Source organism: Melitaea cinxia, chromosome 8 (assembly GCF_905220565.1).
Source record: "Melitaea cinxia chromosome 8, ilMelCinx1.1, whole genome shotgun sequence".
In the NCBI taxonomy this organism is placed as follows: Eukaryota; Metazoa; Arthropoda; class Insecta; order Lepidoptera; family Nymphalidae; genus Melitaea; species Melitaea cinxia.
Genome location: NC_059401.1, coordinates 2690933 through 2705757, shown reverse-complemented (window position 1 = coordinate 2705757; position 14825 = coordinate 2690933). Strand labels below are relative to the sequence as shown.

Here is a 14825-nt window from a genome sequence, read left to right as displayed (position 1 = left end):
TATTGATATTACATAACAAATCTTAAATTATAAGGTAAAAGAAAGCTTTGACGATAAATATATGTAAGTGAAGTAGTAAAGGAGTAGGAGTATCAACCAACCCGCATTGGAGCAGCGTGGTGGATTAAGCTGTGATCCTTCTCCTACATAGGAAAGAGGCCTATGCCCAGTAGTGGGATATTACAAGCTGAAGCGTAAAGGAGTAGGTTCACTTGCTGTTCCTCTAGAGGGCATGTATATATGTTCTATGTACATGTAGATAATTGTATGTACGATCGATTCAGCCTGTAACATCCCATAGCTGGGCATAGGCCTCTTTCTCCACGTAGGAGAAGAATTAAAGTTTAATCCATTATGGGTTGAAGGATATGTTTCCTACTATGACGACGTTCGCTATCAGGTATTTATGATAACAACCGGGATCGAGGGCTTAACGTGATCTCCGAGGCACGGTGGGGAGACCCACAAAGGCAGACATCCCAACCGGAAAGAAATATTTGTACAAATACAAACATCAATCCCAAGCGGGAATCGAACCCGCAAACCCTCGGTGTTTTAGGCAACTATACGCATCACTACGCCAGAGCGGTTGTTAATTGTATTTACATCGTCCAATAAATAAATGGATAAAATAAAATAAAAAATGCGAAAGTATGTGAGGATGGAAAAATTACTACATATCACAAAGAAGAGAGGGTAATGAAATATCATCAATGTATTTTTCGTTGAACACGTGATTTCTAAATCAAACAAACAACGAGCAATGACCGACCCTGCAACCTTAACGTTTGTCTAGACATTTTTATCACGATGCGTGTACCAAAATTTAGTCAGACTGCACCTTTATCTAAAAATAATATTCTAAAACTTTCTATTCTATACCTTGTTTATGCAAAAAAATACAAATGATTTTTTGGTATACTTGGGAGGCAGATAGTCCAAAAAGTCACTATAGTCTGGCTAACGAAAGTAGATACTCGATTTTTTTGTATACTTTTTAAATGACAATACTGTAGGGTCTGTAGGTTTTCCACCATCGAATATACTACCTCTTTAATTGTGGGAATATCTAGCGGAAAACTACTAAGATTTAAATATAAATAATATTAAAACCAATAGAAAACCTTTAATTAATCCAATTATTACGTCTGAAAACACAATTAGAATTTAGAACAATATAAATACTCAGCAACATAAATTTTGTTAACATTGGAAACATAACTTATATATTTATAACTGCTATAGACATTTAACATAAAGATTGACAATGTTATGAAATTTTGGAGATTTTAACAGAGATTGGAAAAAATCGGAATCAGAGTATGGTAACACTTTAAAACAACAAATAAACAAGATGGCGCGTTTTCTCCAGTATCTACTTTCATTAGCCAGACTATATATATATATATATATATATATATATATATATATATATATATATATATATATATATATATATATATAACGGGGGTATGGGGGGGGGGGCTTAAAAAGTTGATAATTAGCATGACGTTATCAATAGACGACCCCTTTCTACAAATATAAATGTTTAAACATTATAATAACTTGCAAGAAATTTTAAGCGATGAATATAATTGAAATAAATTCACTTGCCATACAATTACAGCTGTGTACATTTGTTCAAAATAATTGTATATATAAAATGTCAAAATTTCTTTACAATCTGCTAAAATATGTAAAATATTTTTTTACAGTGAACAAGAAGCGAAAAAGGTTGAACTCGAGATAATGGTCAAAGAATTCATCGAAGAATTACTCCAGCCGAAGGAGAATGGACTTATCGGATGAGATCGATAAAAAAATCTTAGAGATTTTTTTCCCATATTTAATTTTTACACAAAAAATGTTTAAAATTATTTCTTAAGTTTTTTTTTTTTTTACCAAGGGTACCAAAGGTTTAGTTAAATTCTGTGATAATATTGTTCCATCTTGAGTTGTTTACAGATTGTGATAATTATTTACGAAATGTAATGTAATATGGCCTTATAACTTATTAAAATATGTACGAGACTATCGATTATAATTATACGACTAATGAAAAAATAGTTTTACAAATTAAATCTTTTATTCAACATTGACAAATCACACAAAAAAAGTACAAAAGTTATTCGTTATTTTCTTGCGTTTCGTTTTCAAGACGTAACTTTTCCTTTTCTTTTAAATTTTGTTCGATAAGGTTGTCCAGTTCGGGACTAAGTAGAACAGACAGACCAGCTGTTGTTGGCACCTGTTAAGAAGAAATTATCAATTGACAATGTAATGAAATGAAAATATTTATTCGCCACAAGGCTTTGACCTCTACATACTATATTACAGATTTCCTCAAAAACTGCGAATAATGTCTATATTTACTTTTTTAACCTGTAAACTTTAAGGTACCATTTCTGTAACGCCCTGGTGGAAAAAAATTCTTAAATTTCGAACTGAACTATTGAGAATATTTGACTTTTTCAGAGTTTTACAGTGTTTTAAAATATTTATTCCGACTTATTAAAAAAAAAGTGTTGTATATTAAAACTCTTTGCAGACTTATGAAGAGTACTTAAGTTTTTTTCAAACAAATATTTCCACCAGGGTGTTCTTGTGAGTCATATAGTTGAATAAGAAATATCTATAGTGAAACAAACCTCAGCAAAAACTGATCTAGCAGCTTCCCATCTCTCAATGTGGTTTTCGATTATCTTGACACAAGGTTGGGCCTTTGGTAGTATTCTACCTAAGATACTAAAAAATGTATAGAGAATATGAGAATTATGGTGGTGGATGTGAGTATAACGCGTCGGTTACAACCACGAGTATCTAAAGGAACGTACCCGTACTACGTCAGCTGTTTAGAGGGGGTCTTTAGAAATACGGCGGTTGGTCACAGGGGGTAGTCTTAGGTTTTCGTCACGTCTCGTATTATCTCTAGAAAAATCTTACACTTTCCGAGCCATATTCAAATATGACGCTTTTATGGTAGTAATAAAAACAAACGTGAGCTAAAATATGTATGTAACTTTCTGTTTGCAAACAATTATTTAAACCATACTTCCGAATTTCTACGAGAAAACTCGAGGGGTAAGGCGGGGGGGTTCTTAGCAAATACTACGGGTGGTCACCAGGGGTGGGGGAGGTTAAAAATTGTAAAAATGGGTCACGTATTATGGATACGTTTTCTAAAATACCTACTAACATAGGACTTGTCAGTTATTGTATCGGATTACATTTTTAAATTTCATCATTTTTAACTGACTTCAAAATAAATGCGGAACTTCTGAATTCGATATGCTTTTTTATACTTCTTAATTTTTTACTGGGTGTACCGATTATAATGATTAATTTTTTATCCGAAAGCTATTTATGCAATGCGGCGCCATTTAAATTTGAACGAGACCTGATGAGTGCTTTTTGAATTATTCCTAATAATGTGTAGTGTGTTCTTTGTTAAAGAACATTTTTTTAAATATAAATATCGGGTCTTAAAGTTTATATATGAAATGTAATCGCAAATTAATAGATATGTAACACTAACTCAAAAAGCGGTACACAGGTGGTCTGTAGGAACTCAATCTCAAGGTCTGGTATGAAGCATCGCTCGCGGTCCATGATGCTGACTGGCAACTCTCCACGACTCTTCTCCGCATCACCTTGCTTGAAGAACTCTGTTAGTACTGACGCCTGCAGAGTGTTTCAAACATCCTATAACTGTTTTTCAATTAAACATATCCATCTTATGACATAATGTAGCATCCCGGGAAAAAATGATCTGACCATGCCTGTTCATGTATGATCAAGCCTGAAATCAGACCTCACCATGCATGTTCATGTATGATCAAGCCAGAAATCAGACCTGACCATGCATGTTCATGTATGATCAAGCCTCTAATCAGACCTGACCATGCCTGTTCATGTATGATCAGGCATGAAATTAGACATGATCCTGCCATGTCTGATCAGATTATTTTTCCCGGGATGTTACTTTAATAATTCTACAAAAACTTACGAGAAGGAAGCCGATAGGATTTAACAGAACATTTATTTAATAACTAACAGCGGTTTTCTTAACGCTGCCCCAGTCTTTGAGCTGGTCGCTGAGGTCGGCCGCGTTCATGAGGAGGCTCTGAAGGGCGACCGTATGTAAGCGATTTCCCTTTTGAAAGTCGAAGGACACTGCTTTATACTCATTGAGATTCCTGGTTAGATAACGTTGTACTATAGAGAAACTATATTTATTATTGTAAAAAGATTTTGTGTATGTTTTTCAGAGTTTTAGACAAATTCTCTAACACTTAATTTCCAGTACCATTGAAGTTTTGCAGTTACCCTTAAATCATTACGGCATTTAAGTATTAACAATTAATCAAATATCCACGATGGTGTAGTTGTGCGTCATATTGTGTTGGTGTCTAATCACCGGCGTTCGATTCCTGCTAGTAATGGATATTTGTACTGTACAAATATTACTTTCCGGTCTCGGAGACAGTCCATATAGTTCTCCCCATCATGCCTCGGAGAGTATATTAAGCTTTTGGTCCTGGTTGTTGTCATATTCGCTAAGGTGCAGTGACGCAGCGAACTTCTCGGATGTTACAGGTTAAATCTATCAATCATTTAATCAGCGGATAAACTCAAAAACTACTGAACCAATTTAAAAATGCTTTCACCAGCAAAATTCTACGTTGCCACTAACTCCACTAAGTGATATAGGCTATATTTCAGAGCATTTTCTTTAATACAGGTAAATCTCAAATAAGCATCGTGCAGGGTGATTGTTGCTAGTTTGCTTTGGTTTAGAAAGCGCACGTTCAACGAAAAATACACGTGTAAGACCCTCCCATGCTATTAAATAGAAAATTAATACATATAACATTTTTTATCTGGGCTATCTGGATCCAGATAGATATATCCATTTTGGAATCCCTGTCTCAAACACAATAGTTTACAATAACTTCCTATACAAATCATCGTTTTTTATTTGGAAATTTCAGCAGGGTCCCCCCCTGTGATATTTTGTAATTATCTCTTTCGAGTCACGTCATTAATGGACGATTACTTTGGGCCTCACCAGCTTACCGAGAGAAATTGGAACAGCTAAAACCTTATCAAAAATAAAGATCCAAATTACAAAAAAACAACTTTTTGGGATTTTATCGCGGTTTATTAGGTTTTTTACATGTTTGGCGTGTCGAATGCTTACGCACTTAGTTTTTTGTAAAGTAGACACTAGAGGTCCTCACTTGAAGTAAGTGGCCAGGTCGGTGGCCAGCACGTAGTCCCTCAAGAGCATGAGGGCGCGGTCGTAGTCGCGGCGCGGCAGCGGCTCCAGCAGGTCGCAGCCCTCCGTGTTGAGGACGCACATCGCCTGCGCCAGGTGGTGCCTCTCCATCACACTGCCCTCGCTGGAGTACAGTGCCGCCAGCGTGGTTTCTGGCGGAATTCTTACACTACTTACGTGGCAATATATCTGGGGAGGTATGCTTATTGCATAGCTTTCCAAATAATTAATAAACTATATATATATATATATATTTATTGCAATAAGTAAATTTTACAATAGTCATAATAATATAGGAAGTTGCCAAGGGCGAACTTATCTCTAAAAGAGATCTTTTCCAGTCAACCCATGGCAGTGAGTGATAATGTTAAACGCGGGACAAAGTAGTGCAGGAATAGAATAATAATAATAAAACATATAAAATGCATACACCACACATACATAAACATATATAAATATACACAGATACATCCAAATACATACCATACATCTCATAGATCTGTACTGATTTTGGAACTATAAGAATATAAAAAGAAAATTAATCTAATATACATATAAAATTCTCGTGTCGCGGTGTTTGTAGTTGAACTCCTCCGAAACGGTATAACCGATTCTCGTGAAATTTTGTGTGCATATCGGGTAGGTCTGAGAATCGAACAACATCCATTTTTCATACCCCTAAGTTATAAGGGGGGGGTTAAGGGGGTTAATAAAATATTATAAAATTTTGTGTGCATATCGGGTAGGTCTGAGAATCGAACAACATCCATTTTTCATACCCCTAAGTTATAAGGGGGGGGGTTAAGGGGGTTAATAAAATTTTGTGTGCATATCGGGTAGGTCTGAGAATCGAACAACATCCATTTTTCATATTCCTAAGTTATAAGGGGGGAGGGGGTTAAGAGGGTTAATAAAATATTATGAAATTTTGTGTGCATATCGGGTAGGTCTGAGAATCGAACAACATCCATTTTTCATACCCCTAAGTTATAAGGGGGGAGGGGGTTAAGAGGGTTAATAAAATAATATGAAATTTTGTGTGCATATCGGGTAGGTCTGAGAATCGGCCAACATCCATTTTTCATTCCTCTAAGCTATAGGGAAAGGGGGGATTGAGGAGGTTTGTGGGGTCAGCTACTAAACTATAAGAGGAAGAGCAAATTATTCTTTTAACAGAACAATAACTTACTGCCTTGAATTTGAAAACTATTTGTGGTACCTCGATGATCCATGTCATGGACTAACCCAGCTATCAAGAACATCAATCCTTGAAGGTCACTAAAATTAATTAAATTACTATGTTATATTATATTTTCCAAATCAATAGACTAACAATATCACACAATTTCATTGAGCGTATTGTCAATTGAAGTCTACATATGGTCTCAGACTTTTATGTTTGAAAAAACTTTGAGGATTTTCTTTCTTTCTTCAACTCGTTGTTCGAAAGATACTCTAAAAATACTCTATTCCTTCAAAGATTGAAACATACCACACATAATAATAATTTAGTCTTGATCTCATCGCATCGCTGTACCCTTAGACAGATCAGGTACTTACAGATCTAATTATTCTTTTTTACTCTTCGAAATTTTCAAATTTAGGTAACCGACCCACTATGGTAATATGGGAAAAAGTGTACAAAGTACCCTCTTTTTTAATATATTTTGCGTGTCTCATTCATAAATAAATATATTTAGTGTGTATCATCATTATCATCATTACAGCCTATACAGTCCAGTCCACTGGTGGACATAGGCCTACACAAGTTCACGCCAAAAATAGCGCAAACTCATGTGTTTCGCCCATAGTCACCACGCTGGGCAGGCGGGTTGGTGACCGCAGGGCTGGCTTTGTCGCACCGAAGACGCTGCTGCCCGTCTTCGGCCTGTGTATTTCAAAGCCAGCAGTTGGATGGTTATCCCACCACCGGTCGGCTTTTTAAGTTCCAAGGTGGTAGCGGAACTGTGTTATCCCTTAGTCGCCTCTTACGACACCCACGGGAAGAGAGGGGGTGGCTATATTCTTTAGTACCGTAGCCACATAGTACAGTTTAGTGTGTATGACCTACGTCAAATAACCCTTCGCCACAAGTTTGTAGTTAGTGAGAGCCGCATATGCCCACTGTGCTACGTTGAAAGCATGCAACCAGCTGTGGTAAGGAACATCTCGATAGGCTTTCTTTACGTGTAGGATAAATCTAGCCAGCTTCGTTTTCTTTATGTTGAACCTGATGAGATATATCCACGAAGTTTTAAGCTTTCATAATTATGAAAATACTAATTTTAACTCAAGAAATATAGCAAGAAAAGATAGTGTCAGTCCACCAAAAGGTTTAAAAAAATCATTTTTTTCTAATTAATTCTATTATCCTTTTCAAACAAACTAACACCAAATTGAAGTAAGTCAAAAACGTTACATTTAAGTAACAATTTTTTTGTTTTTTTTTTACAAGAAATTTATACAAGGATGCATCTACAATTTCGTCAAAGTACTACAAACTACCCTTCTCGTTAAACAATTACGGTTCACTTTTAAACAGTGTTACTCATAATTGGTAAAAGTAAATTACTTTTTATCAAAACCCAAGTCAGAGAACATCTTATACACATAGCAAGGTAGTTCTCTTATCGGTAACGCTCTCGGGTTGAAATGTAAGCTGGATATATGCGGGTGGTTGTGGAAACCAGTGCAGTCCAATAGTCGAGAAACTTCTGAATCGCCGACCTTAAATAATCGAAAGTAATAGTCATTTGGTACTAAGAATTCTCAAGCCTTTACTTTTGAGGAAGTATACTATAGACTACTCAAAACCCTAAATTGATGGTTAAATAACTTTTTTAAGGTAACAGGAAACGTACGACTCACTATGAATTCACTACTTATTGTCATTTTTGGAATACGTCATACGCAATACCAACGTAACTCAAAAAGATTATTAACAATATTTTTTTTAGTTGAAAATTAAAAAAAAAAAAGTTTCCATTGAAGTCGGTAATATTTTGTGAAAACAGTAAAGAATAAAATGAAATCCTTTGTGTTAAAGTTTTGATTACAAAACTAATTAAAACCTATTTTAAAAGCAAAGATAATGCTTAAGCGTCTACCATACATACCAACTTGAAAAAAAAAATCTTATGTCATTTAATACTCATACAAACCTTCATATGGTACATGACCAGTTCATTTGCTAAGGCGTTACGTATATGAGCTTCCTCTACCTTCTGATAAACAACTGAATGCATAATACAAACTCCAAAATATATGCTAAAAGCTAACGCCATTTCTTCATCCATAGCGTCGAAGTATGGATCACCAATCTTGTTAATTAATTGTCCTACACCTATTATCCCAGTCTGTTCGCATATTGGAAAACAGAGAATTGCTCTAGAATTTAGACTTTTGTCATTAATGTAAGTATACTATCGGAAATTTAACTGAGTATTATCAAATTTTATTAGAGATCTTTCTATTTTTATTTCAAAACTGATCTCATTACTACTGCAAGAATGATATCAAAGATTACCAAATTTGCCGAATACGAAAACCTAACAACGATGAAAATAAATTCTCACTCTAATGGAAATTTTAATAGTTTAAAATATTAAAATTGGCACATACTTGCATTCAACCCCAGGATAGCAATCTATTTCCGGATCATAAATAGGATGCTCTTTAGCATTTTTACAATTAATCAAAGTACCAGTTTTGATCACTTGACCCGTTATACCTATATTCATTGGAAATCGACGTTCCATCACATCTTCATCATCCTTAAATTAATATGTGCATCTTTATACCAATTGTGGTTAAACAATGTACCCTGTATACATCCAAATGTGTAGTAAAAGCAGTTATTTTAATATTACAAACAGACACTCCTTTTTTTAATTCCCTAAATTTATTCCCTCAACAAACAATTTGGACAAACATTAAAATTACATAGTTTCACATAAGATTACCCCTTGTCTCAAGTGTCCCGGGTGGTATTTCTCAACTAACTCCATACGGTCGACATCGACCAACATGACCGAACAATGTTCTGCTTTGGTCAACTGTTTTGCTTGCTCCATAGCTATTTGGAGTAACGTTTCTAATGAGGCCACCTATAATAAATTTTAATTAGAGGATAACTTTACATAATATATATTTTTTTAATTCTGTTGAATTATTAAACCAAACGAATGAATGAATGATTTTTATTATTATCTTTTTTTTGAAATTGTCATTCGTCAAAAGTGACTGAGTGAAGTGCAAATGAAATGTTTTTGTAAGCTTTAATGACGAAGTAAATAGGAAAGTTCATAATCTCAATTTCTGAATTTAACCTCTTGGAATTACATTGCAAATGTAGTAGTCATCTGATTTAGTGCTTAAAAGTAGGTGATCAACAGTCTTTTATAGGTTTTACTACTACTGCTACTACTTCCTATATTACAAATATTTAGGTATTTATTTTAGTCCAATTGGTGTTTCGATTTCTACATTGTATTAGGTAACAACTAGCAAAGTATTTGGATCTAATCTAATTGGTAATATTTTGAATTAATTTACCTACATTGTATGAGTTTTTAATCTAATGATATATTAAAATGTTCCATTTTGTTATTATTTTAGCTTACTTGGGTAAACAATCTTCTGGCAACACGAAGTAATTGTTGGCATTTCTGTTTTAAAGTACATTCGTACTCCAATGCTATTGTTTTCTTTAGCACTGGCCAACAAAACCTTAGAACATATGATATATATTTAGGTTAATATAGTGTATAGTAACATACATTTAGATACATCCTACAATTCTAAATTGGATTTTATGCATAATCTTCATTTGTTGATGAGATGAATAGTGGTTGTGATTGGTTATATTAATTCCAAAGTTATCGATCAAGTCCAAGAGTAAAATTTCGTGCAGAACTCTTTCAGCCCGCTTCCATTAACTCTTTAACGCATATGGGACACATTTGTCCCCGTACGTTCTTTAGTTATCTTTAAGACACAATTAGATATTTATTGCGGATGTACCAAAGAAGTAACCGAAATTTAATAAATGTATAATAAGTAATAACATAGGTCTGCGATAAAAAAATTTTTTTGGGTAATTTTACATGAAATTTGTAAATGTTGACCTCTTTATTGCAAGGTTACTCAATTCGACCGTATATATATATATTTTTTTTTATGTATGTTCGGGGATAACTCCGTCGTTTTATGGACCGATTTTGGTAATTCTTTTTTGTTGGAAAGGAGATATCCCTAGTTTGGTACCATAATAAGGAAACCAGGATCTGATGATGGGATCCCAGAGAAATCTTTATTTTTATTAGATTTTTATACATATTGTAGCAAGGGTTCACAAAATTTTCGTGTTTTATTTGTGAATGTAGAGCAAGAAATTTACATTGAAAAAATCGAATTGACGTATTAGAACAAAATTGTATTATTGTTAGAAAGTTTCAAGGCCTTTTGGGCGTTAGTTGTATTTTTAAGAATAATCATTGTTATTGATTATGATTTTTTTTTTGTATTATTTTAACTATTTAGCACATTATTTAAACCGAATAAAAGTAAGAAACAAGAAAGTCACTTTTTGATTAATTTTATTGATTTTTTTAGTTACAAGTTAGTACGTACGTATATCCAAATACTACCGCCTAAATGTGGTAAGTGTGTGCGTCATGTGCACCATGTGAATATGGTGTATTATGCAACTAGATGGGTAAACAAGCGTACGGCTCACCCGATGGTAAGCGGTTACCCTATCTTATAGACGCCTGCATCACCAGAAGCATTGCAAGCGCTTTGCCGACCTACCCCCAATTCCCCCAGGAAAAAATATTATTTTTAGATTTTCTTTTGTTTCCTTCACCATCAGACATAAGATTAAGTTTATCTTACTAACCCTTGCTCATATTTATATTTTACTTATTTATTTATTCTTTATTGTACACCACAACTACATTTTAAGCTTCACGCTTCAGCCTGTAATATCCCACTGCTGGGCATAGGCCTCTTCCCCCTTGTAGGAGAAGGATCAAAACGTAATCCACCACGCTACTCCAATGCGGGTTAGCGGATATATTTTCTACTACGAGTAGCGATCGCTATCAAGTGATAACAACAGGGACCAACAGCTTAACGTACTCTCCAAGGCACAGTGAGAAGACTCATAAGGACTAACAACCAGACCGGAAATAAACATTTGTATAAACACAAATATCCACTACGAGCGGGAATCGAACCCGCAACCGTCGGTGTTTAGGCGTCGTCGACACGGCACACGCACCATTAAACATATTTTAAGACAGTTTCAAACTGTGAAGTACAATGGGCGGAATTATGGCTATTTACCCATTTCCTTCAGACAACCCAACCAGATTTGAGGACAAATTCCATGTCCAATTTACATTAATTTAATGTGTTATACTATTAATAGGTACGTTAATTCTTAATTACGTACAGAAAAGACTCATAAATCAGCAGGGCGACTTGTTCTTCTAGAATCTTCGGTGCTACAATACACACTATGATAGAGAATGGTTTATCCGCCAATGGGTACATTATGACTCGCTTTTTCGGTTCTTTTGTTATAAACTGAAAAATGCTTTCTTTTTTACTGGACAACATACAGATATTGGCAAATTATTACACTCAGGCGCTTAAAAGTTCTTCGTTTACGTAGTTTCAATACGTAATTTTACGTAGTATACGTAATTATACGTAAATTTACGTAGTTTCAGGTTCTGTCTTTTTTTAATTATGTAAGAACATAAAAAGAATAGTTAGCAACTTTAAATCCGCAATATTTCGGTGAATAGGTAAGGTTAAATCTTCATACGGATTCGGTAAATCGATTGTAAAGGTGAATTCTACGATTTAGCTAAATAAGTGAAACATACCAAATAGAAAATTTAGCATATTAAGTATATATAGACTATGTTTCATTTAACTAGTGATAAACAATTGGTGACACAAAATACTGTGTGGCTAGGATACTAAAGAATTTAGACACCCCCTCTCTTCCTGTGAGTGTCGTAAGAGGCGACTAAGGGATAACACAGTTCCGCTACCACCTTGGAACTTAAAAAGCCGACCAATGGCGGGATAACCATCCAACTGCTGGCTTTGAAATACATAGGCCGAAGACGGGCAGCAGCGTCTTCAGTGCGACAAAGCCAGCCCTGCGGTTACCAACCCGCCTGCCCAGCGTGGTGACTATGGGCAAAACACATGAGTTCACGTTATTTTTGGCGTAAACTTGTGGAGGCCTATGTCCAGCAGTGGACTGTGTAGGCTGTAATGGTGACACAAAATAAACTTACAGGTGACACAATAGCTTGAAAATCTGTTCCAAAATTGGATAACAATTCCGTTTGTTCCGCAGTTGATTTTAGAACATCTGATAGCTTTTGGGTCATCTAAGAAAAAATATGTTTTTGTCATTGGCTATGGTTGGGCAGTTGTAGGCGGTATTTTTTGGGAAAGGTTTCTCCTGGGTAGTTATGGCAGTAAGAATAATAAGTAAGAATGTCGTAAGGGGCGACTAAGCGATAAAACAGTTCCACTACCAGATTGGAGCTTAAAAAGCAGACCGATGGCGGGATAACCACCCAACTGCTGGCTTTGAAATACACAGGCCGAAGACAGGCAGCAGTGTCTTCGGTGCGACATAGCCAGGCCTGCGGTCTGCGGATTGTATTATCAAATATTGGCTGAAGTGATGATCGTTTCCATTTTGCTCAACATACCAAAAATACATTTATGTTGCGAAATATAAATAAGCTTTTTTTTACATTTATATATCTAGCTTTTATTTCGTTTCTACTACTATGCAATTTTTTTATTGAGGTCAGTGACGTGAGCCAACAACACCACTAGAAGCATCGCAAGTGCATTGCCGACCCTAGCCCCGATTCTCCCCAGCTCTGGTCACTTACTCACAAAGAAACACAACACTGCTTGAAAGCAGTATTATTTAGCTGTATTCTTCTGAAAGGTCGAGGTACTTCACCATTTGAGCTGCTCTAGAGTTTGAGTAGGATTATTCTTGCTGTTCCCTTCCTCAGTTAACTGCTTATTATGTGTGAGTAGTAAGTATTTAGATAATACGAACGCATATTTTCAATTTCCGTGGCAGAGGTGTTGACCCGATAACTTCTATCGAAGCTTCGAAACCGACCCCATGTACGACCACTATAAAAACGGTTTCCGCGTCACATTCTTCGCGTAGCTATAAAAACGTGACATGATACATATGATGTGATAAAAAAATTTGCAACGATTATTATTCTTATTATCTCATGACTTTGGTTAAATATGAAAACTTGTAATTGAAATGCGATATTTACATTGCATGCTACAAAACCAGTCCCAATGTGCGGTAAAAATGTAAATTAGTCCTTAACAGTTACAATTATTTGTTAAGCAAGTTTCCTTTTTTAATCGAAATGGTAGCTAATGAAGGTAAGTGGATAAGAGAAAGGCAGATTGGTGCTTTTTTAACCGACTTCCAAAAAAGGAGGAGGTTCTCAATTCGACTGTATTTTTTTTTTTTTTTTTTTTTTTATGTATGTTACATCAGAACTTTTGACCGGGTAGACCGATTTCGACAAATTTTGTTTTAATCGAAAGGTTTTGTGTGCCAATTGGTCCCATTTAAATTTATTTGAGATCTAACAACTACTTTTCGAGTTATATCTAATAATGTGTTTTTACTTGACGCTTTTTTCGTCGACCTACGCTGTATTATACCGCATAACTGTCTACTGGATGTACCGATTTTGATAATTCTTTTTTTGTTGGAAAGGGGATATCCCTAGTTTGGTACCGTGATAAGGAAACTAGGATCTGATGATGGGATCCCAGAGGAATCGAGGGAAACTCTCGAAAATCCGTAATAACTTTTTACTGGGTGTACCGATTTTGATAATTTTTAATTTAATCGAAAGCTGATGTTTATCATGTGGTCACATATAAATTTTATCGAGATTTGATAACTACTTTTTGAGTAATCTTTGATAACGCGTAGTTGCTTGACTATTTTTTCGTCGATCTACGTTGTATTACTTGTCGATGTAATTGAAGTCGGTTTTTTTTCGTTTGCGAGCAAACACAATTATTAGCTTTAAGAGAGAGAAATTTCAGCTGGCCTGAGATTCATTTTTGTATGCACATTTACATAATTATATAACAATTTCAATTATTGCAAATAGTTGTTATTACAAAAAACTTTAAAGTCAATTTAACAAATGAAAATTTATTAAGTTAATACTTATATAACTTACGTAACAATTTATTTTTATTTGCAATTGCGAAGACGTGTCATCATTTAAGTTCATAACAAGATCTAATATTTTTCCAGGGTCACTGTTTTGAAGACTTCTTCTTTTCATTGTCTTTTTATGCGTTGTCATATTTTAAATTAGTTAGCTGATCCCTTTATTACGATAAAGACAACACAATGTCTAATGATTATAAATTCTGAATTAATTGTGATATCTTGTTTTGAAAATAGCGCAAAATTTATATTTGTGTACAGACTATACAAATT

At 34.8% G+C, this 14825-nt stretch overlaps 2 protein-coding genes across 2 annotated transcripts in view; one reads left to right on the top strand and one right to left on the bottom strand.

Annotated features, from left to right (window-relative positions):
- LOC123655961 (phosphoglucomutase-2) overlaps positions 1-2076 on the top strand; it is a 19721-nt gene extending 17645 nt beyond the window's left edge. Inside the window, exon 12 of the mRNA XM_045591698.1 lies at positions 1716-2076. Coding sequence (XP_045447654.1) covers positions 1716-1809 — 94 coding nt within the window. The 3' untranslated portion in view covers positions 1810-2076. The remainder of the gene's footprint in view (positions 1-1715) is intronic.
- On the bottom strand, positions 2068-14825 carry LOC123655958 (cGMP-dependent 3',5'-cyclic phosphodiesterase-like). The gene is made up of 16 exons (XM_045591695.1): positions 14560-14825; positions 13389-13505; positions 12598-12693; positions 11736-11869; positions 9901-10006; positions 9241-9384; positions 8900-9051; positions 8440-8665; positions 7851-8005; positions 7350-7508; positions 6468-6556; positions 5241-5430; positions 4055-4196; positions 3536-3681; positions 2649-2745; positions 2068-2248 (listed from the first exon to the last, which is right to left on the bottom strand). Exons 1-16 carry the CDS (start codon positions 14686-14688, stop codon positions 2126-2128), a joined length of 2205 nt encoding a protein of 734 aa, XP_045447651.1. The 5' UTR covers positions 14689-14825; the 3' UTR covers positions 2068-2125.